The sequence below is a fragment of the Botryllus schlosseri genome, chromosome 7 (assembly GCF_051294905.1).
Source record: "Botryllus schlosseri isolate E-star chromosome 7, Bs_hap1, whole genome shotgun sequence".
NCBI classification, from domain to species: Eukaryota; Metazoa; Chordata; class Ascidiacea; order Stolidobranchia; family Styelidae; genus Botryllus; species Botryllus schlosseri.
The window spans coordinates 4,663,758-4,686,896 of NC_137242.1; the positions used below are offsets into that span (position 1 = coordinate 4,663,758).

General features: G+C 39.0%; 1 protein-coding gene across 1 annotated transcript; it reads left to right on the top strand.

Moving 5' to 3' along the window:
- Window positions 1-222: 222 nt before the first annotated feature.
- On the top strand, window positions 223-16,914 carry LOC145443742 (guanine nucleotide-binding protein subunit alpha-12-like). The gene is made up of 8 exons (XM_080321695.1): window positions 223-2,247; window positions 3,255-3,401; window positions 5,458-5,658; window positions 6,404-6,454; window positions 7,043-7,174; window positions 7,786-7,890; window positions 11,901-12,103; window positions 13,620-16,914. Exons 1-8 carry the CDS (start codon window positions 2,143-2,145, stop codon window positions 13,762-13,764), a joined length of 1,089 nt encoding a protein of 362 aa, XP_080177821.1. The 5' UTR covers window positions 223-2,142; the 3' UTR covers window positions 13,765-16,914.
- Window positions 16,915-23,139: the final 6,225 nt, after the last annotated feature.

Here is a 23,139-nt window from a genome sequence, read left to right on the forward strand (position 1 = left end):
GGCGTGAAAGTTGCACTTTTGAGAATCGTGCGTTGACATGGCACGGTGATGTGACTAAGCGTGAGACTTAATTTTGTCAGCGGGAAGGGAAATGTACTACCTTAGCTGCCAGTGTGGTGGCATTTCCGGTCACATTGTTTCCAATCTATTTCTCGTGAAGTTCAGTTACAGTTTTGTTTCTCTATATGACTGTATTAGACGAGCTTATTTAGGGCTAATTGTAGTGTATATTAATGTTTGTCATACAGATACAGCGGTTTCTATCAAACAGTATTCACCTTTGTATGTTCTCTGTTGCATCATTCATACATAGTTCAAGCGTTAGAGAACGAGGGCTTAGCTGGACCGCATGAACTGAATACCGTAATTTCAAATGTCATGCACTTTTATTAGTTTGGAAAACTGCTTTTCAACATCGATATCACAGCCCCAAGCGAAAGAAGTTTTGTCTAATAACGAAGATTACATATAGAGTTGTTATTAAGATAACACTATATGTATTCATAATAGTATTGCGAGGTTCCGAATAATTCTCAGTTATTTTTTTGAGTATTTTGATTTAGATTGTCCTGGCCTGAATAATGCCGACAAAAAATTCTGGTCACATCACGAAGGCCTACTGTTGACGCTCTATATCCATCACACATGTTGCTTGCTATCAGTTGTTGGAATTTTTATAATAAAATTGTCTGATACCTTATTATCATGGTAATGTGTTATATATTTGTAAACACACATGCTGATAACAAAAGTCCCCATTCCTTCCATGCATAAAAGTATTGAACGATTGTTTCGCATTTTTCTAATTCATATTTAACGGCTTTAAGGTAGCCATAAGTTATTGGAAGCCATGATAATTGATAGAATACTTATTGCATTCATGACCAGGTTAATATTTCATTTTCATTTCGAATATCAGTAAATGGTTCTTCGCTTAGCCTTAGTGGCAATCGATATGGTAACCTATGTTTTGCAGGACCGGAATCTTAGATTTAGGTGATTGTGTTTTAACGCCTTCCTCTCGTGCATTCTTGTGATACTCTGCATGTTCTCGTTTTCATGTCAACCACATCACATGCGTTTAATTGAAACATTTAGGTCCGATTCCATAATTTTATACACTTGATTATGTGTTTATGGTCTTCGCCAATTGCACGTATCATCTGATCCGCATTTTGAAATCAAGGAAAGAAAATTACCATGACACTATTCTAAACTACTCGAACTGTAGAGTCGCACTATATAAATAATATTTTGCATATACTTTGAAAGTTTAAAGCATGAAACCTGATAATCACGTAGTACGTATGTTTAGAATAAATGATGCCTTGTATGCCCTATTTGGTTTGTAGGCATCATACCAGGCATTGACTGTTACCAGTGATATGATCATGATCTTTGTGTCAACCATAGCCATGTAGTAAATGGTTATTCAAACAAAATAAAGTCATCAACTTTAACTAATGACTAACTTGGTTAAACTAATACAGAATATTATAGTAGGCCTAGGCCTACAAAGTGCAATAATACGACTCGCTGCAGTTAGCGTTTGTGGTAGACTATGAATATCACTAGCCTACACTATTGAAAATAGTTCAGAAGAGAGATCGGGAAATTCATCTGATATGAAGCTCTGAACTTATACAAAAAAATTGAAATTGTCATAATTGGAGAATCATTATTATGGTCAAATTTAACTGGTTATGGCCTTGATGATGAAAGCGTGATTCAATGATACTATCTCATAATTACAAGATTGATCTTATTTTCACTAGCCTACATACTGGTAGTCCTTTTTTCAGTTGAGGATAATTATGCTGTTTATAATTGTAGACAGAGGCATGACCAATCAGCAGTAGTGGTCATTCAATAATACTACAGGCTATAGATCTCGTAATGCCTCGGCAATTCTTCAATCTGTGTGCTTGAATATCTCAAGAGCTATTCAATAAATAGTTTGTATGAACAGTTCAACATGAGCCTGCTTATTCTTATTTGCAGAATTATCGTACCTGCTTTATGGAACAGTCGGCGAGTCTATAAATTCATAATCAATTTTCATGTGACCTTGCATAATTCTTGGATCTGTATAGTCAACTTTCTGTTTGGATTGGCCGGTCCGGCCGCTGCTATCAATCAAGCATGGTCGGCTGTGGACTCAATTGTTTTGTCACTGACCCATCGACGGCGATTAGTAATCAAATAGACAAAAAGTTGGCGAAGGAGAAAATGTACTACAAAAGACTGGTGAGCATATAAACATTTATATTACTGTACCAAGGGCTCTTAGCCTCCCATATTTTACTATTTTATCTTTATACCAGTGTCTTGTTGATGTAATTTATGAACTGGTTGGTTTGGTTCTCAGGGTCAACTGTCAATTTAGCACCATTTAGAAGACGTTTACACTATATTTCACTATCCAAACAAAATTTTCATATACTTGTTGGTAGTTAATTTTCCATACGATTCCAGATGCATGCATCAGTTTCATTAATCCGTCTTCACAAAAATACTATAATTATTGACACAAGGTACACACTAACTGACTTAGAGTAAATACAAAACCAATTGAGAACTACTTGAAAAGCTATCCGAGCTCCAAATCTCTTGTTGCTGACCCTCGTTGACTTTATGTTATGATCACATCGCATTTATGATGTATCTACTGGATCATGAATGCTAAAATTCCTCTTATGGAGCATTCAGTACACCTGTAAATACCATGTATGTCACGCAGGTAGATGCGTCTTATAGTTGTTGAGAATTGTGCTGACTTGATCTATGGTAAACTGTGACTAGTTGTCCGAGGCAATGTTTTGAGCTATGCGTTTATGTACTTTATGCAGGCTTTTGTCTAATGCGCTATTCTAGAAAAAAAATTTGCAACCTCGTATGATTATTTTCACCTTGGTGATTATTTTTACCATCTTCAATATACTATCGATAGGATGTGTTTATGTCGAAACAGTTTGCAAGATTCATAGTACCAGTTAAACTTTTGAATCGTAATGATGGTTATCAGTCTGTACCTTGGGTGTTCAATAATGGACTGTCCAACGACGCTATCTAATCGCAATGTTTTATCTGGTAATTGTTGGTCAAAATAGGTGTTTTATTGGCCCATTATACTTGAGTCCGGACTGTGTTTTTTCAAATAGTTTCCTATCTGTTCATTGCGCCACAGCATTTTGATGTATCCACACGTAGAAAATTTCCCAGCTCAATTGCTTGACGATGCAATTGAATTTCAGGTGAAATTGCTACTGCTTGGCGCAGGAGAAAGCGGAAAGAGTACTTTTCTGAAACAAATGAGAATAATCCGAGGCGAAGGCTTTGCGAAAAAAGATCTGCTGGAATTCCGGCCGATAATATACCAAAATATGATCAAAGGAATGAAGGTACATCGTTGGGTTTGAAGTAATTACCTTTCCGCTGAGTAATTTCTCCAATTTCTTAGACACTCAGATTTCTCTGGCTAAAGTTTCTGAAACACATGAACCATGAATTGCGATCAGTTGATTAGGCCTATATTTTTGCTGGACGGCCGAAGTAGTGGTGTGGTATTTAGGCTAATCGGCCGTGATTCAAAACTTGAAACCTCCAATAACGTTTTTGTGTTCAATTTGAGAGTGCCAGGATGGCATTGGTCGCGCTTTAGCTTGATGAATTTCCTGTTCGGTGTCATCATCACGCCTTTTGTATGCTTCGGTAGACTAGTTATTGACAAACTACGGTACGCAGACTGTTGAATTTGGTAAAATACTCTTTAGTCTTGGGCAACTAGATAGTTCTAGTTGTCAAATTAGATTAATACGAGGAAATGCTGGTAATCTAATTGCCGGTATTATCAAATTTTTGAAATGTTTCTATGCTATAATTTTAATTCTAATCTAATTTCTGTTCTTCCCGACAAGGACACAGGAGATCTGTATGGTGCAAAACGAGTCCGGCTTGCTGTACTGTCTTGTAAGCCTGAGGATGAACCCTGACTTGATAAGAACTGAAGTTGATACAATTCTCAAGTTGTCGCGGACTCAGTAATTTTAATCTTGTTTGGAAAAACTGTGTAGCTGTAATTCTATTTCTAGTGTAATATGGGAGAAAATGTGTGGCTAATTCTAATTCCAATCTAATTCGGAAAAGCTGAACATTTTCTAGTTGTCCAGCTGTGTACGGTCCTGGCACGTACTATACCAGGACCGGCCAACCTGTGGCCCGCGAGGTAATTTCCGAAATTAGTAATAGGCCTATTATCAAAAATGGATTACCCAGATTGTGAACTTGCAAGGCCAACCAAAAATTCGATTAGGCTAGTCTGGCCGCAACACTTGAGATGTGATGACTAAAATTTCAGTTGCGACGCATTGGCAGATTCATGAGCCAGTCAAATTTTGGTAGATCTTAGTACACTGCAATAAAGCAGAAGAATTTGCGATAGATTTACCAAAAGTAAAAATTTTCTACACGCTTGCGCAACATCATGTCACTCGATTTCTTGCTTTTAATATTGTTACCCCGTTGTGAAAATGAAAGAACGCCGAATGTATCAGATTGAGTCTAACTGTATTCTCGATGACGAGACAAAGGTTCGTTCAACATATGCGAACTTGCGTTTGCGCTCGCAGAAAGACCGTCCAAAATGAAACCTGGGCACAAAATGATTGACGCATGTTGGTCGAAGCTTTCGATATCGATATGTCCAGGCATCGAATAGTCCAGTCCTTGCAAACTGAGCCCAGCGATATATAGCAGGCCCGCAATATATTCAAATGGCAACAGTATTGACCTATGAACTTCGAAAAATTTTCGCTTCGCGCGGCTAGTGGCCCGCGCAATTGTTCGTCAATCGAATGTGGCCCTTTGGCTGAAAAGGTTGGCCGCCCCTGTACTATATTTTTCATAGTTTGACTCTAGCTTATGTTTGCTCACCCGTTGCCATATTTACCCATAATTTATACTGTGCATAGTAAAACGAATAATGGTAGCAAGTAAAAACTTTGACAATGAAAGAACTGCACCATTACTTCGCTGTCCAAGCACCATTTCAATTTGGTTAATTAAAGACCATAAAACAATCTAGGTTTGTATCTGTGTGCATAATTAGGATATATTGACTGAACTTCGATGAAAACCCAGTTGAAAAGAAACGTCCTTATGGGCCATTGGCCCATGTTCAATGAGTAGGCCTAGTCTACCGCCAAATCACCGATATTCATTCATCTGCTTTTCATGCTTGAAAGGCTTTGTGGTTTTAACTGGTGTTTCACATTTTTCCCCCGTGATACGGAACATTCTAAAAACATAAGCAATAGTATTGGCAATATATAAACAAGCATTATTCGCCTCGATTTGGTATGGCGTAGTACATTTAGCTCTACAGTATATCAGTTTTTGGTTGCTGCACGTACGACTGTGTATTGCGTCTTTATGGAATGCACTTGTAATTTTCTGTAGGTTTTGGTGGACGCCAGAGACAAACTGGGTATCTTATGGGGCGAGCCGAATCGGCAGACTGAAGCGGATTTCGTAATGGCTTTTAACCGATACACGGACGCCGACCCTGAGATTTTTCGTCAATGCGCGCCACACATTCGAGAACTGTGGACGGACAGCGGCATACGGCAAGCTTACGAGAGAAGACGTGAATTTCAATTGGTAGGTTTCAACCTATTGCGTTAATGGCATATCTGTGACGGTGACGTTCTTATGCTTATTGTATCGTTTGATTGTCTGAAGTATTATGTCATCGTTGTGCAATGTGCAGCCTATTGTGGTGTAGTACATACATATATTTCACTATCTTTTCTACATGATTTCAGGTGCAGATGTTTTTTCCGTGAATTCGCTAAAACCTACCTGTTATTGTATGTATGTCAATCTGTTCTTTTTCTATTTTATTTTGTCAAATTATCGTAGCTAATTAGCTCTTTTGAAAATTGTTTATTTTAAATCAATTTTTAATGGTGTACGTAATTGCTATTGTATGTTGCTGAAAAATAATCGACTTACGTCAAGCCTTTATGAAAAATGAATAATATCGACCCTGTCTTGTACTATAGGCACGAGACACCAATTTCTTTTCCATGACTGTTGTTTTGATAAATTTGTAGCAATCCAAATTCTCTTGTAATGTGTCAGTTGGGAACTGCATGCAATATTAGAGTTATTCATCACAAATCGTTGTTGTGTTTCCACAAGACAAGATTATAAGGTCTCGAATCAGAGCACAATGAGAATTCCTAGCTTTTCTCTAGATCTATCTTGCGTTATCGTGCTTAAAATTGTAACAGAAGAGATGGCCTGAATATATAATATGTGTGTGTTTGCCGTATGTGAAGGCGAATATATTCGCAGCGTGCTGATGTCGTAACCGATTTAAAATTGTGAATACTTCTTGCAGGGAGAATCGGTTTCATATTTTTACGAAAATCTCGAAAGAATCAGTGAACTTGTGAGTAGCAATTATCCCACGTACTTTTGTGGCAATCAATTCTGTATCATGCGTTTCTTCCCGGCGCCGCACTTGTGGCTCTTCAGATTCAGAATTTTGAATGCACAACTCATTATATTCTCAATACGGTAGAAGATTATTCTACTATTGCCCTTGAGCAAAAAAAAGGATTTACCGAGTTCGTACGTTGAACTTTTACGAATTACAAAACTTCGATCACTTTAAGTTTATCTCGGATGAACAATTTGTCAAAAGAAATAGACGATATCATGTCGTAACGTCGGCAAGGTATCGTAGCTCATTTTGCTGAGGAGTTATTACTATAAATAGATGACTTAGTATCAAGTGTGGGCAATAGACTCTCGTGTCAATGACCAACATGTTATCGCCTGAGTAAATGATGTACACTTGCATACAACGCATTGTCTGTAATGAAACCGATGTGTCACCTCTTTAGAATATATGTTACTCATGATGTTTTCGAGTGGCGACGTTGGCATCTGCAGGATGGATTATTCTCTATTCTGTGTTTTGACAAACAATATACGTGTGACATCAGAAATGCAATATTTGTGATTTGTTTTTAAGGATTACATACCCAGCGAAAAGGATATGTTGTTATCCAGGAAGGCCACAAAAGGGATTCAGGAATATGGATTTAAATTCAGAAACGTGCCTTTTCGGTTTTTCGATGTCGGCGGTCAACGCAGCCAAAGACAGGTTGATATATCCATCTTCTTGGTTATCTTTCGTTTTGGTATCTTGGTATCTTGTACTTGTGATTTTGTTATTCAACTGGGGCTTGTGGGCACGCTGTTTACATCGGCTGTTTTCATGAATACTTTTGCACAATATATATCGGGAAATATATTGATATACATCAAAGTTTTTGATTATTTGTTGTTTTGGTATCTTGGTATTTTGTACTTGTAATTTTGGTATTCAGCTAGGGCTTGTGGGCACACTGTCTTAATCGATTGTTTTCATCAATACTTTTACACAATATACATTGAAAAATATAGTGATATATATAAAACTTTTTGATTCTTTGTTGTTTTGGTACCTTGGCATTTTGTACTTCTAATTTTGGTATTCAACTAGGGCTTGTGGGCACACTGTCTTGATCGATTGTTTTCATCAATACTTTTACACAATATGTATTGAAAAATATATTGAAATATATATACCGTAAAACTTTTTGATTCTTTGTTGTTTTTGTATCTTGATATTTTTTAATAGTAATTTTGTTGTTCAACTTAGGCTTGTGTCAAAATCGATTATTTTATCAATACTTTTACACAAGATTCAATTGTTTACTACTCTTTTTTTAGAAATGGTTCCAGTGTTTTGAAGATGTCACATCAATTTTATTTATGGCGTCTACCTCAGAATTCGACCAAGTATTAATGGAAGACCGCAGGACTAATCGTTTACGGGTTAGTGAGCTTGCTGCCTCTGAAATTTTGTAGTGTCTGTTCCTACAGAGTGCAGATTGCCTTTCCTATGCGAGGTGTCTCACTGTAAACGATTGCGTTAGCGATTATTCTTGAGTCGATGTTTTGTTTGGAGAGATCTAAAACACTTATCTAATACTATTCGGAAGTTTAAATAAATTATGGTAATCTCCAAATTGATAGTAAAGTATCAAGTTGTCATTTTCCAGGCCTTGAATCATTGATGCCGGTACCTCCAACAGTTACCTTGACATACTTGACTTAAGATCTACTTATATTAAGATATGTTTTTAACTGGGGGCAATCTAATGTGAGACGCTAGAATTTAAATCTGAATGGGCGAGGTTGTATTCTTACCAATGTGATTGAGATTTAACACTCAAGATATTCAAGTCCACAAAGGTATCAATAATTCGCTGATCTGTACTCTTATGTTACTGAGAATAGGCTGGCCTATATGTAATTTAAATTATGACATGTCATCCGTATTTATGTCACAATGCGAACATGAAATGTCAAATAACGGAGCCTTGCGATTTCACGGAAGACATTTAGTGAAGATTGTTCACACTAGTCTTACACTGTGTGACATTTCACACTGATTCTGCTGTATATACTTTGGCTGCATAACCTAGATTCATCTGTAACAGGTTAAGTGTTGACCGCAATGTGTGGCCTGCGATACCATTCTGAAATAGTGCAGATATGGTCTTTCTGTGACTTGACCACCAGCATGACCTTGATGTATTTATATTAGTCACTATAGTAAAGCATGTTTTGTTCTGTAAAATCTATTTTATTTTGGAAACAAGTAGGCCTATCTGTTCATCAAAGACAATGTATACTTTACTCATTTTAATCCGAAGATATCAATGAACATCTAACTTGAAATGGTTCTACTTTTTTTGGCAAAACTCCATACGCTTGCTGTATGCAAATGTCGTGATTATGTACAGATTCTTTGGATTACTTACCAATTATTAACAACTTCATTAAATATTCATGCTATTCAGTCAAATCTCTGCGGTGAATCCCATGACTTGGTGTATAGCCTGCTGTAATTATGTGACGCAATTCATTGCGCAAGCTTATTCAGCTCCATACGAATGAAATCATATGCACCACCTGTCATAACGACTGATCAATCAATTGACATCACGTCTTTCATGAGACGGCTTTGAGGCATGTTGAGGGTTTTCGTGAAAGCGAAGGTAAATTAGAAGACCTTTGGAATGTAGTTGGGACCCTGGTCAGGTCTGTGTGAAATTGTTGACAGTTTCGTAGCAGTGTCATCTGCTAGGAATGGAAATTGTCGAATGATAAAGTATGCTCTGGAATCGGCTTTATCCGAACTGTGTTGAATTGATCCATGGTTATCGGCCATAGTCAATCGTGTTTGGTTCCACATCATTATTTCAGTTCAGCAATTATCGATGTAGAATGGAAATTGCTATGTGTGTTATTTTGTCAATTTTCTCGGATTCAATGCAAAGATGACCCCTGTAATGATTCTGTAACTGTATGGGCGTTAGTCATCGTTTTAACATTGTCAAAATGCACTGCTTCGTTGGCGTGGACTGAAGCAACTTATCATCAAAATTACAAGCATAAAAGTAGTGGCAAATAACTCGAGAGAGAGAGAGAGAGAGAGTCTTTATTTTCATCGAACCAAAATACACAACAAACGGCAGTGATGGTGGTACAGAAAATATGCGTGCACAGTATTCGGTATTAGATAGGAAATAGGAATCATGATTTTGTGCACAATACCCGTTTTATCCAGTTCCTATTTATGCCACACACACACGGAATCCTAATATAAAACCTTAAATGTTTACTTCCTGTGATATATGATATTTTAAAGCCTCCGTCCCATGTTATGTCTTCCTCGCAAACCTTCCTAAATCTTACCACTCTGAAAGGCTTTGTTTGCTAGCTGTTGACAGGTGTGCTGGTACCGTGAATGAACGGTATGGAACCCCTTTAAATATTTGCCACACTATGGTTTATGGTTTTTCAATTCGATTCAAAGCCTAAACGGACTGGCAAGCCGTTATGCAAGTTGATTTGCCGAAAATAACACGCAATTTATTATCATCACACAGTCGATATCCTTAACGTCATTGCATGCTGTCAGCTCATGAGTTACTGTTACTGCGGTATTTTGCGGTACTGAGTTACCGTAACTGTAGTAATTAGATGTTTTAATCTAAAATAATGAAGTTACTCATGTGTATATGTATACAATACCTGCTACTGCCACTCAAATGACATCTTAGGTCAGTAATTTGCTTACAAGGCTCTATCACTGTGTTATGATGATAACTTGTATTCAGCAAATTTGTAGGCTACTTGTATTTCTACATTATAAATTGCATTCACTGGTGTTTATTGTAGATATGTTGCGATAATAAGTCGGTGTCACTGCTGCAATCAAGTCACAATATCATGAGATAATCTTTGATTTTCTGATAACAGTCGATGCTATTTATATGAATGTCTCTTTGATCAGCCCACAGACAAGGGTGTTTTTCTGGGAAACTACTGAGGCAGTTCATTGATTGGAAGGTGTTTCATAAGGTTGCCCGACATATAAACATACTATGCAGCAGAATGGAAAACCTCGTTTACGCATGTGAATTTATAACCCAAAAACTTACCCTAACCCGAAACATAGCCCTGAAATTAACCCTCGTATACATCCTAACCCAAGACTAACCCTAATCTGTAAGTAAACATAGCCCTGAAATTAATCCTTGTATGCATCCTAACCCAAGACTAACCCTAACCTGTAAGTAAACCCACATGCTCATGTGTCGCATGCCGAAGTGTCGCATGCTATGATATCGCATGCTCATATGTCTACCGACCATTTCACAATTCATCTGCAGGATATTGTGGTAAACGGTAAAATCTGAGAACCATTTTGTCCAAATATGTCCGCATTTTGATATCTCAAGAATCTTAATTTCAAGTATGGCCATTGTTCTTATAAACTTTGACGCTATTTCAGGGTATAGTCAAGTCGATAAGTGTTGGACTCAACGCCAATGGTCCCTCTAATTTCTCTCGAGTCTGCGCGGTCTCATCAACTCGCTGCGCGACATTCGCTGCGGCCAGCTTGAGTTTTTTTTATTGCATTTACATTTTCTACAAAAAGAGACTGTGTCATTTCGTCTGATAATTTTTTTAAACCACGGGCTGATTTGTTGTTGTGCGCGGTGCACATTTTTCTGTGCACGCTGGCTTTGTCATTAGTGTGCGCAGCTTAGAGGGAACATTGCTCGAAGCTATCAATTTTCACCTTCAGGGGAAATTGTGGTTATAGGTTATAGGTGTTTGTTTGAATGCGAGTGTAGTCTATGTTACCGTAATTAAAAATAAACATATGGTTCGCCTTTATTATTTCTTATTTTCATCTGATTCTATCAAAGTATGGTTTTTGCGGCGTCTCATCACATTGAGTAGCCTACATGTTGTTGCTGGAAAACCAAATTGTCTTATGTCCGATGTTGGTGATTTTGCCTTTGACCATGTAATTGGACATCAACCATTTTTCTTTTCAATTTACCTTGAACATTCAAGCTCATACGTTTACTTCAATACAGATTTCTACCACCTAGAAAAATGTAACCCAGCTAAAACAAAAGATCTTTGTCCAAAACTCAAAATTACCAAATTTGGACATAAAACAGCTTGGTTTTCCAGCGACGATGTAATCACTGTGGTGAGTCCTCTGACCATCTCCATAAGAATCAGGAATTGTTACATAGCAAATAAAATAGTGATTTTTATTTCAAATTCCTATCTGCGCGTCAAGCATTTGTCGCCGATGATGAGAATCAGAATTGTTGCCATAATGACGGTTTATTGCAATTACATTGTTTGCAACTTCCTTTCCCTGCGAGTTCCAGGAACTTTACATTTAACGAGCCCTTAGTGATTGCCGCCGCGTTTCGTTGAACCTGATTTGTTTTCTGTGTCTTTTTCAGGAATCGCTCGACATATTCGAGGTGATCGTGAACAACTCTTATTTGAAAGACATTTCCATTATTCTTTTCCTCAACAAGTATGATTTGCTGATCGCCAAAATCCAGCAGGGAATTAAAATCTCAGACTATTTTCCGGAGTTCCTCGACACTCATAAGGGGGACCCGCTCAATTTGGACCACGTGAAAGGGTTTCTTCTGTACAAGTAAGGATTGAGCTTCTACTTTTACCACTCGCGACCACGTCGTCGAACTACCATATGGCAGACAAAAAAGATCGCCGCTCTATCAAATATGCGGGACGGGCTTTGTGGAACAGTGCAGGGTTGTAATGACTCGAGTCACGATTTTCTGATGACTCGACTTGACTCGAGTCATTTTCACAAAATTCGGAAATGTCTCGACATTGACTCGAATCAAGTCATGACTCGCCACTCAGACGGCCAAGGCAGACATTTCATTGTAATTTCGAAGAATAGTAAAGTTACCACACTATTGGGAGTTCGTCTATTGGTACTGGTACTTGAAAATACGACCAGAAACTGCTAAAAGTGAAGAAAATTAGTATATTCTAAATGCGTGCCATTCGACATCACCAAACAGAGTTATAAAAAGTGGGTTAACAAGACTTTAACTGGAAACTGAGCAGTTAACACACAATGACGTGGACTCGGACTCGAGTCATAATACCATGACTCGGAGTCGACCCTCTGCTCGCTGACTTGGACTCGGACTTGACTCGGTGGTGAATTGAAAATGACTCGACTTGACTCGAGTCAAAACTATAAAAGTGAGATTTACTTGTGACTCGGAGAATTGTGACTTCGTTACTACATCCCTGGAACAGTGTCACGCCGGTTAGCACTCTAGTTTACCGGACCATGACCTGACATATCGATCTGGCCTTCCGACACATGCCGCCTTTTTTGTCGCCTGTCCTTTCATATTATCTTTTTTTACTTTTCGTTCAGTGTGCATGCCTCCTTTTCTACATCGCCTAGGCCCAGGTTGGTGTCCGATTTCGAAGACCACTCCAAGTCGTTTCGACACCTTCCTATCGTTCATGGTATCGCAGTCTTGTGGTGTATTGAAATGATGAAATTTTTAGCAATAAATTGAATTGAATTGAAGTCCTAAAGCGCTGTTTTAAGCCTGTAACATATACCAACACAAGCCTTGTAGCCGAAGTCGCTCTCATTCAGCTAGCAACGCTAGCCAGAGAAATTTGAGCGATTTTCGTGACCTTATAGTCAGAAAGCTATTTTCCATCAGACCATCCAACAGTTTAAAATTTTGTCCCAGACGGGCCTGGTGGGTCAGACCGGATACTGGTTGTACCACTGGCCTGGGTGGTCAAAATAGTCAGTGTCGGTAGGCCTACTACGGTAGAAGTAGAATAATGTAAATTTCTACTCAATTACAAGTAGAAATAGCCATTCGCGAGTGGGAGCGGAAATTAATGCCTAAAAGTTATTTGTGTGACTTGTTTCAAAAAGTAGGCCTAGATTTGATTTGTGGGGTCACTTAGGACTGCTCGGAGGTGGTACTCGTGGTTAAGTACTCTGAAAAAGCGGACGTATGCTGCTTTGCTGCTGGTCACCTCTGAAAACTGGTATCACTGTGATTGCGCATGTGAAATGATAATGAATAATTATGAATGAAAAAAAATCAATTTTCCTTGTAGCAATGGCATTTGAAAAACTTGTTTTTTTCTCGTCGCAGATTCGAGTCTCAGAGGAGAAATCGCAACGCGCCATTTTTCCACCACTTCACGACAGCCATCGACACGGAGAACATTCGCTTTGTGTACAACGCAGTCGAGGACACCATACTGCAGGATAACCTAAAGAAACTGATGTTGGAATGAAGTTGCAACGACAGGAAAAGGCAACTTCATTCCTGGAATGGACCGGTGCGCCCCCAGGCGACGCCGGCTATCGTTAACGATCTGAAAAATTGTGGGCCCCGGCGAGATTGACGCTGTACGACTGGCTGTCTTTGTTCTGTCGCATTTCGATAACTGCATTTTTCTTCCTTGTAAATTACCAAGTCCGTACGCCTGCATGGTCAAAAACAATATTTTTAATCCGCGCGCGTCAACAGACGTTTAATAGTATCACACCGTAGCAAATATGCAGTAGAGAATACAGACCATCGTCAAGATCTGGGTCCTACTATGTTCCATTGTCGTGCTGTCAAAGTCCTTGAAAGGCCACTTTCGTGCCAGTATTATGTCGTAGCTGCATAATCGACATATTTATTGGAAAATGTCATGTTTGAAATGTCGAGAATACAATTTTCCCTCCAATAACGCCTTGACGATGTCCCTCGTCGTAACCCACGCTGAACTGCAGATTTCATTGTGTTTTTTTCCGCTTTTGACTGTTCCCTGTTTCACCGCAGATATCAGAATAACGTGCCTTGAGATATATACCCTCGTTAGACAGCCACATTTTCGACTGGCGAATCATGTCATTGTAATCTGATAATCCGCTGTTGTGTTTTTGAGGTTATTGTGGGATAGGTGGTTATTAAAATCTCAAAACGATTACTGCAATTAATTGAACCTTTATGAATCTGTCAACCTCGTCCACTTAAAAACGAGACATACTGTCTCATGCCTTCACGGTAATGACGTCGTTTGGCAGTTTTTATGCATTTCGTAATTGCTTGCTTGTTTTATCGGTAGGATGGCCCCATTCGAGGAGTTGTGCCAATGCGAATAGATCACCAGTGCTTTATCTTTTTAATATCTTGTTAGCGCCAGATGAGATGTACTCCGTTGTGTTGAGTGGCCCTAAAATATGTTCCGGCGCTGCTTGACGCGTTAATCTCGGCAGCCCGGCCTCGTGATTCTCAACTGTACTGCGATCTGAGATGCAATCAAATGTCACGCGTATTTTCTGAATTATTACTTATGTCTCTATATGTTCTCGTTTCAAAGCATAGTACGTTAATTTAGTTCATCTATCAGGTGTATTCGAATCTTGGTCAGTAACGGAATTTTTCGTGTAGCTCCGGGGCCATTATGATTTCAACCAGTGGTTCTCAACCTTTAGTGCTTGCGCACCGGTAGAATTTCAAAATAAATTCAGCTGTCTGGCAAACTTTTTAAAAATGGATACCAACTAATAATTACTAATTGGTGTCATCTGCTGATGATGATTAGGGACATCAGCTTTATTAGGTTATAAGCATATAACCCAAAGAACACCTGAAGAAATGATGTTGCAAATTATAGGTTAATTACAACACTGGGCGCACAAGCTGTTCATGTACTTGATTTGCTGTAGCGAGAATCGGGATGTGGTAACACTCCGTCATTTAGAGATGTGTTATCACAAAAGTATGCTTCTCAAAACAAAGAAATGGAACTTGAATTTACTGCTGTCTTTTAGATATTACACCTGTTATGCGTGGTTCTGTCAAAGTGTCTGCGAGGCAATGAAACCACCGACTTTGTTATGGCCGATGGGTTGTTGCGACTTTGCAGTTTGCTAGATTCTGTTATGCTGTCAAATGTCGCTAAATTGTGCTTATGAAATTTGTCAAACTTTGATGGAAAAGTCCTCTGAGCTTTCACATATTACTGGTCTTGAACGAGTTGTGGGCTACTTTTATGCGGTTTGGTACGACGCTTGCGGCATTGTGATGCAGCATTGGTCCAGAGTAAACTGTGAACTCTATTTCATGTCAGAAATCGTTCTAAATGGGTTTCGTTGAATTTTGTATTTTCTCAAATTCATTCTTTAAATCATGCACCGGTTCTTGCAAATATAATTTGAATCTATTTGGAGGGTTGAGAACCACTAAACAACACTAAGTAACGACATTGTTGCCAAGGCTATAAAATTAGTCAAATCGGACACTGATTAACCGGTATATAGGCCTACTGATATCCACCAAGAGAAATTGTTTGTAATTTGTTCATATTACCAGCTCATTTTAGAGTGCAGTTTCAAAGTGTTTCTGCTAGATATTGCGGTCGCATTTCTGTGACAATGTGCTAACGAACAACCTACTGTATTTTCTTGTTTTTAAATTCGTGCTTCCAATTAGTATTTGGCCAACGTTGCATCGCTTGCAATGCTAAACGGTTTTCAGTGCCATGATGACTCGCATATCGGATTTTTTCATGCAAAATTTACTCGTCGATGAAGGCATAGTCCTTTTCTGTATTTTTATTGTACTCCAAACATGAAAAAGAGGGTCTTGGTATATACAAGGCATGCAGACTCTTTTCGTTCTGAAATTTTGACGTGAAAATTGTATTCGCGTTTGTCATCCACGCTAGCGAACTGCATGTCCGAGAAATGTCGCTTGAGATTTTCGCGGTTCCGTATCGCTCCGCTCCGAAGAGATTATTCTAAAAATTGTTCTTGCTACTTAAGGATGTGATGTGTCCCAGTTATCTCCTAAATACACCGATTTGTGTGCCAGTTTCTATGCTGCTAATTCTTGATTTTAATTCGCAAAGGGTCGTGTTACCGTTGTAACTCGTTAGGTGTTGATTTTATATCGAGTGACATTCTAGAGACGAATCCTACAAATTACTGACTAGTATGCGTCAAGTATCTTGGTTTACAATCCATGCCATAATAGGTCCGCGTTATTAAGTATTCAATAGGTCATTGTGACTTATTTGCCATGCATAGTTTATTTCATTATTCATTGTGCGAGTGAGCTACTGACGCCAAATTTTTGTCTTACACCTACTACGTTTACTTTTTTCTACGGAACAAATCATTTTATCAAATCGCATTCGTCGTGCCATCGCAAATGTTTAGATGCCAGTGACCAAAGATATGCGTCTGCCCAAATAACGAAATCGTTTTCATTGTGCCTTTTATTTTATCGCTGTACATACCTTGATGCTAATTCGGAGGTATACTCTCCGTAGCCAATGAACTTCTTTGTGACGTGAGGCATACTGACGAGCGTTCTCTACTATTGTGTTATTGTTTCTGGAACATGCTCATTTATATTATTGGGAACACATTAAATTTTTCGGAATGAACGAACGTGTAAGTCTTAAAACAAACTGTGCAATAAGTAAATTCAGACAGTTGTGAGGCGATCATCAATAACTGAGGAATCGCTTGCGATTAATACAAATACATTGATTGATTGCCATCAAACGCGGACTTGTTTAGCAGCTCTGGCTAAATTCCATAGAAATTTCGAAGAATCTAACGGTGAAGCGCCCGTTGATTTGGTTGTGAAATTACCTATTTTTACCGGCCCTAATGAAATTAGCTGTTGATAGACACGTTTTCGTTGCTTGCATTATGTTATGGTTGCTTTTTATTACCACAATAAGTACTAGTCGTTGATCAGTTTACATCCATCAGCCTTGAAATCTTGTCTGAACGCAGTGTATAAGCTAGGTCGGTGCAAATAAATTGTCGGTCGGTTAAGATTAAATCGTATATTGGTGCAATACTCGCTATCATCACTTGATATCTAAATGTGGTTGTCCAACCAAAGCATGTCGAATACATCAATTGAGCAATGCTTGTGGCTATATCGCCTGCAGTATTTGCTGTCGTATTGACTGATGTCTGTACGATAACTATGCATGTTATCCCAGTCAGCTGTGTCTCTCAGCTGCAAAACACTGGCGTTTTGAAGATATTGTTAACAACTATGTATCGTCCATACTGTCCCGCATTTAATTGCTAATGCGCGTCTGTCTGCTGTCTGATTATTCAGACCAACAAGAAAACACCCTTTATTTCCCCATGCATTTGTCTGCTCTCGTGCGCGCCTTTCATTGTAGGCCTAGTGCTAAGGGATATTGACATGATTTGTTTATGTTCGGATTGTTCACGCATGAGCGCCTGTGCTGTTTTGAAACTTAACTTTGTGTTGTACATAGTTGGAAACGCATTGCTGTTTATTTGGTTTGCATCTCACGATCTCTTTTCGTAGTGTCTTGTCTTTTTTGTCATTATAATACAAGTAATAATACTCAAAATTTCTGTTTCGGTTTACTTGTCTTGAATCTGTAGCATACGCTGTAAACCTATTAATATAAATATTCAAGAATAGTTCAATTGTATTGTATCCTAGGGCTGGGACAAAATTTCTTGCAGACGTGGCTGAACCAATTCGGTATGATTAAAACCAGTTGCTGACGTTGAATAGCATATGCCGAAAATGGAATATGAAGTATGCCACAAGGCTCGAAAGAAAGATTTGGCAGTACCAAACCATTCCTGACTTTCGAAAGACTCAGAATTTGTTGCTCTGATGGTCATTAGAATCTGAGGTGGTCACTGTAGTCATTCTTGTGACCCTCGCATGAATTTCTACTCAATTATAAGCAGAGGCGGTCTAAGTTATCGGCGCTGGTACTCCGATAGAAGTAACATGGTAAATTTGACCTGCACAGGGATATCCTAGATTTGTCGATTATACTTTTCAAGTATAAAATGGAAGGTTTAAAAGATACTCAAGTAAGTGGTTTAAAAATGTAGCTTTGGTTGATGGGTCACGTATGTTTAGCTGTTAATCGAAGGCTGCTAGTTCACGAATTGCACGATGAATCTTCATGAATAACGCAAAATGTCAAAGGCTACTACAAATGGATGCAGTCCAATTGATGGGAATATTCATGCCCACAAAATTTGGGTTTTTATCGCTTACAGTGGTGCACGTAGATTTCAGAAAATTTACTGTACGAAAATATGCTGAATGCATGCATATTGTAATAGGGTTACCATACGTCCTTTTTATAGCAAACACAGGGCTGTCGGTTCAAAATCACCGGTTTTCTTGACCTGGGCTGAAGCTTTCAGGATTTTTGAAGTGTCCTCTATTTCGAATCTCAAAATATGGTAACCCTCTATTATAATAATATTAATAATATATATTTACCGTTAGAATATTCAGAAGACAGTATTATCCACAGACGAGTCACTTTAATCGGAGTGCTATCAAGAAGTAACTATCTACATTTCTACTACTGTACCTTTTTTCTTTCGCTCAAGATATTTGCTCCGAATAGAATTGTCAAGCAAAACCTTAATTCTATTTCTTAATCACTGATGACATCTAACCAGGCCTGTTTATTTTTGGATTTCTCCAAAAATAACAAAAATAGCTTATTTTTGGATGTTTTCAAATTTTATTTTTGGAGGATCTCCAAAAATAAGAATTGAAGGTGTTTTGAGCCCCATTACTACTGAAAAAATCCACCAAAAGTATGTTATTATCATGTATTCAAGTCCTGCAACACATAGATATCATCAGTGATCTTGATCTAACTTTCCAATACATTTTTCACAAATTTAGTCTTTGGCCTGGAGCATGCCTTCTAAAGAATATTAATCACTGCGAGACGCTCCCCCTCCTTGATTTTCGAGATATCGGTCTCGAACATCGCAATTGTGGGGAACATCGAGGTTAGGGGTCCAAAAATGGAGGAATGTCTAACTCTTCAAACTTTCCAATCTTCCTTTGCTCCTGAAAAGCGCTCGTCAGTAATGAGCTTGAAACCTCTGATACTCCGCGAAGTTGCGTGCTTCATTGAACTTGACAGCCCAACACCATCTGACCAGAAAACCTTCCTTGTGGCGGTCCTCGTCCCAGTCCTCACCTGGACATAGGCGTTCGACCAGGTGCATGAGCTCCTGCTGCTGCATGATCAGAACGTCAAGACCATGAAGCTTCGTGACGGTGGTGCTCAGCTATGTGCGAGCGTGACCATGCGATCGAGAACGATCAGATGGATCCACCACAGCAGCGAAGTTGCACACGCCGGACTGTTTTCGTCCATAACATCGAGGAGTTTGGTACGGTTTCCAGTCAACCAAGAGGCCACCCTCTTCATTGACAATAAACGAGCGACAACAAACTTGGGGCGCACGCTTTCCATCTACTCTGGATCAAGTTGTGTTGTCGTCTGAAGCATCAGCAGATGAGTCCCGTCATCGTGTGGACGAAGTGATTGTGACAGAGGTGGCTGTATATGATTTCGCCGTTCCCTTTGCCTCACTCAAGCTGCATTCCCGTCTTCTCTACGTGTCGCACTGTGAAACTTATAGGAGTACAATGGCGGAGGGGCGGGCAGGCAGGCAGGCAATGTCAGCAGAAACGTGAAGTGGATTGAATGGAAGTAGTTTTAGCGTTTCGGTGACCCCTTCCCTCACATAGATGCTGTTTTGTGTGTTTTTATGAGTTTTCTAGTCGTTTACATCGCTCTGACTTGTTTATTTCACTGAAAAACATCATCCAAAAAAATCTTATTTTTGGATGTTTTCAAATCCTATTTTTGGAGAATCTCCAAAAATAAAACCCAATATCCAAAAATAAACAGGCCTGCATCTAACCCATTATAGGACTAAACCCACGTTGAGTGTACACAAACACACCGCTTTCGGTCCTGGTATATTCCATATTGAACCACAAGAAATCAGAAACTTGAAAACTGTCCTAAAAAAGTTGAGAAAATACTGTAGTATTATATATTAAAGAACCATCGGTCTAGACAAGAAATCATGTCGACTTACTGAATACGAACGTTGCAATAATGTGTGGATGTACAAAAAATGTTATAACATCAATTTCTCTGTAACTCACACATATGCACTTTTCTTTTGCTAAAACACTAATGTAGGCAGACATTGAATTCATGATAAAATCAATTCAAAGATTGACAAGTATATTATTATTTATAGACACGTCATTTGGTGTAGGGCTAGTCATTAAATAAGGAAAGACAGACACAAGTCTAGCCATCAATCAACACTAAAGTAACGTCCATCCTTATACATGTGAGAGGTCATTGATCCAATGTACAACAGCATACCCAACAATACCAGTTTCAATATAGGGTTATCTAAGGCCGTCAAAAATATCCAAATCTCATTAAGGATTATCCCAATACAGTAGGAATTAAAACAAACCAAGACTTGGGAATTGCACAGTAATTGTAGAGAGGCTTCAATATCTAGAATAGATGAATCCAAATCCTAAGAAGATTAGTATCCCCTTATTGTTATTATCCAGATATCAATTTCCCAGTATGAGATGTTGGAGCATTATGCTTCACCCATGCCACATAAGAAGTGCAAAAGGGTTCACAAACTCTCACATGAGGCTATAAACAATTGAGTTGTAACTAGATGCCATGGATTTCACTGGATGCCTTACCAAAAACAATATTAAAGACTGAATATATTCAAAGTAAAAGCAGAACCATGTTGAGTGAATGCCACATTTATTACTGTCAGAGCTGTTTGGCATTTCAGCTTAAATGTCTTTCAGTACTGAAGCCAACACTTTTTGTAGGTTGAAAAACAGCCTGGTCGTTGTGTTCAAGTGTGACTTGTGCTTAAGACATGACTATATCGGTGTGCTAACATATTCTCTATTACAAATGCGGGTAAGCGATATATACCAAGGCCATCATCATCACCATGAGTGGGTTCAAAATCATTTCTCCTCAACAGGCACTGTATTTTCATATACAACCAGTATTCAGCTATTATGTAGTGCTAAATATTGCATCTTTGTTTGAGACCAGACACGTTTTCAGTACCCTCTCGTTCAATGGTCTATTCACAGCAACGTTAAACTTTGTGTTTATAACTAGAAAGTTTCATCGACGTTAGCTCGAGATACAAAATCTTACCTCTGTTATTCTGGTCGCATTTGCACAACACTAATATAAAAGCAAAGATACAAATTCAATGGGTAAAGGGCAAAGAGCAATTCGATAAGATTGCACAATTGTTTCGTTATTCATCAGAGGTGATCAAGTTATTGATGCTCGGGTATAAAGGTATGACTTGAAAACACGTCTGAAGCGGTCTTCAAATTATTTGAAATGTGACAGAGAGTTCAGTTGCGAGGACCGAAAATTGCATGCCATATCTGATTTCGGGAAAGCAGATAGGACAGCTATTATCGCGTAAATGAAGCAAGTAGCGTCAAAATCGGTCGCACACTTTCAGCAGTTGATCCGACATCACAACTTTCGAAATCGCAAGATGTATCTTCGCGAGTGAAACAACAAATACCGATAAAATCTTTAAATAATCCTCAGTTACAATTCCTCTCATAGAAGTGATGCAAACTTCTCCCAATAGTCCATTCAAGTTTCCAAAACAAGCGAGTAGTTTTTCCTTAAAAACTGTTAAAATATAGGAGAAGTGGACCAAAAACGCAACCACTTGTGCAAGCATTGCAAGTAAGCAAACCCTACATGAGTACTCTGGAAAAGTAGTACCTTGTTACACACCACCTTATATCATCAAGCATTAAGTGCTCATCCGTAAATCATTTCACATTAGTATCGGTATGTAAAGCCAAAACAAAACCGCTCGAGCAACAACAGCTGACCACCTCTGGCCCAAATTTCTTTACATCCTGCCCCATCATATTTTACAAACCAGTTAAACGGACCGACCCAAAGCATCGTTAAACGAGGGCCAGGAGAGCGCAGGTACAAACCTACGTCATCCAAGCACTATTCAATATAATCGTAACACGACAAAAAATCTCAAGAACCATATAAAAAGCACAATGAATTTCACTACATAGCAACACGTAACGACACTTAAAAAAAATCAGTACAAGAAAGTAAAAAGCAAAAAAACGCAAGGAATGTCCTATCGTATGACTGACAGTTCACCGACGTTAGCGGTAAAGAGATTCGGCAAGTTCTCTCCGCAGGAAGATTGTGTCTCGGCAGTACCGTTCTCGATACGGATATCCCCATTCAGGTCAAGTCGAGGTGATAGCCACTGAAAGTGTGACGCTCGCCTCCTGTAGAGACGTCGTCAGACTTTCGGCTGGTCGTTTTTGCGCGATTTTCGAATCCGAAACGACTTGAGACGAAACCTCTCTCGTATCGGACGCGGAGAACTTGAAATCTCTCTCCTCTTCGTCCTCCTCATCGTCGCTCTGCGAGGAATCTGCGTCGCCTTCGATGTGCCGCATCTCAAAGTCCGTAATGCTAGGCTTGCGAACCAGCGACGCAGACGTCTTCATGAGGATGGTCGACTTCAACTTTTGCTTCGTGTAATCCGATATTGAACCGGTGCGGTATATTTTTCGGTGCAGCAGCACTCCAGATTTTTCATTATCAACAGATTTTTCCTTATCATCGCTATCCTCAACACACACCGGCATAGAAGAAGACCGTAGTAACGGCGCTCTGACCCTGCTGGGCACGTGCAGGTGTTTCAAGCGAGGGTCCTCTTTCAAACGTTTGGTGCGGTTTTCTTGCGTTTGG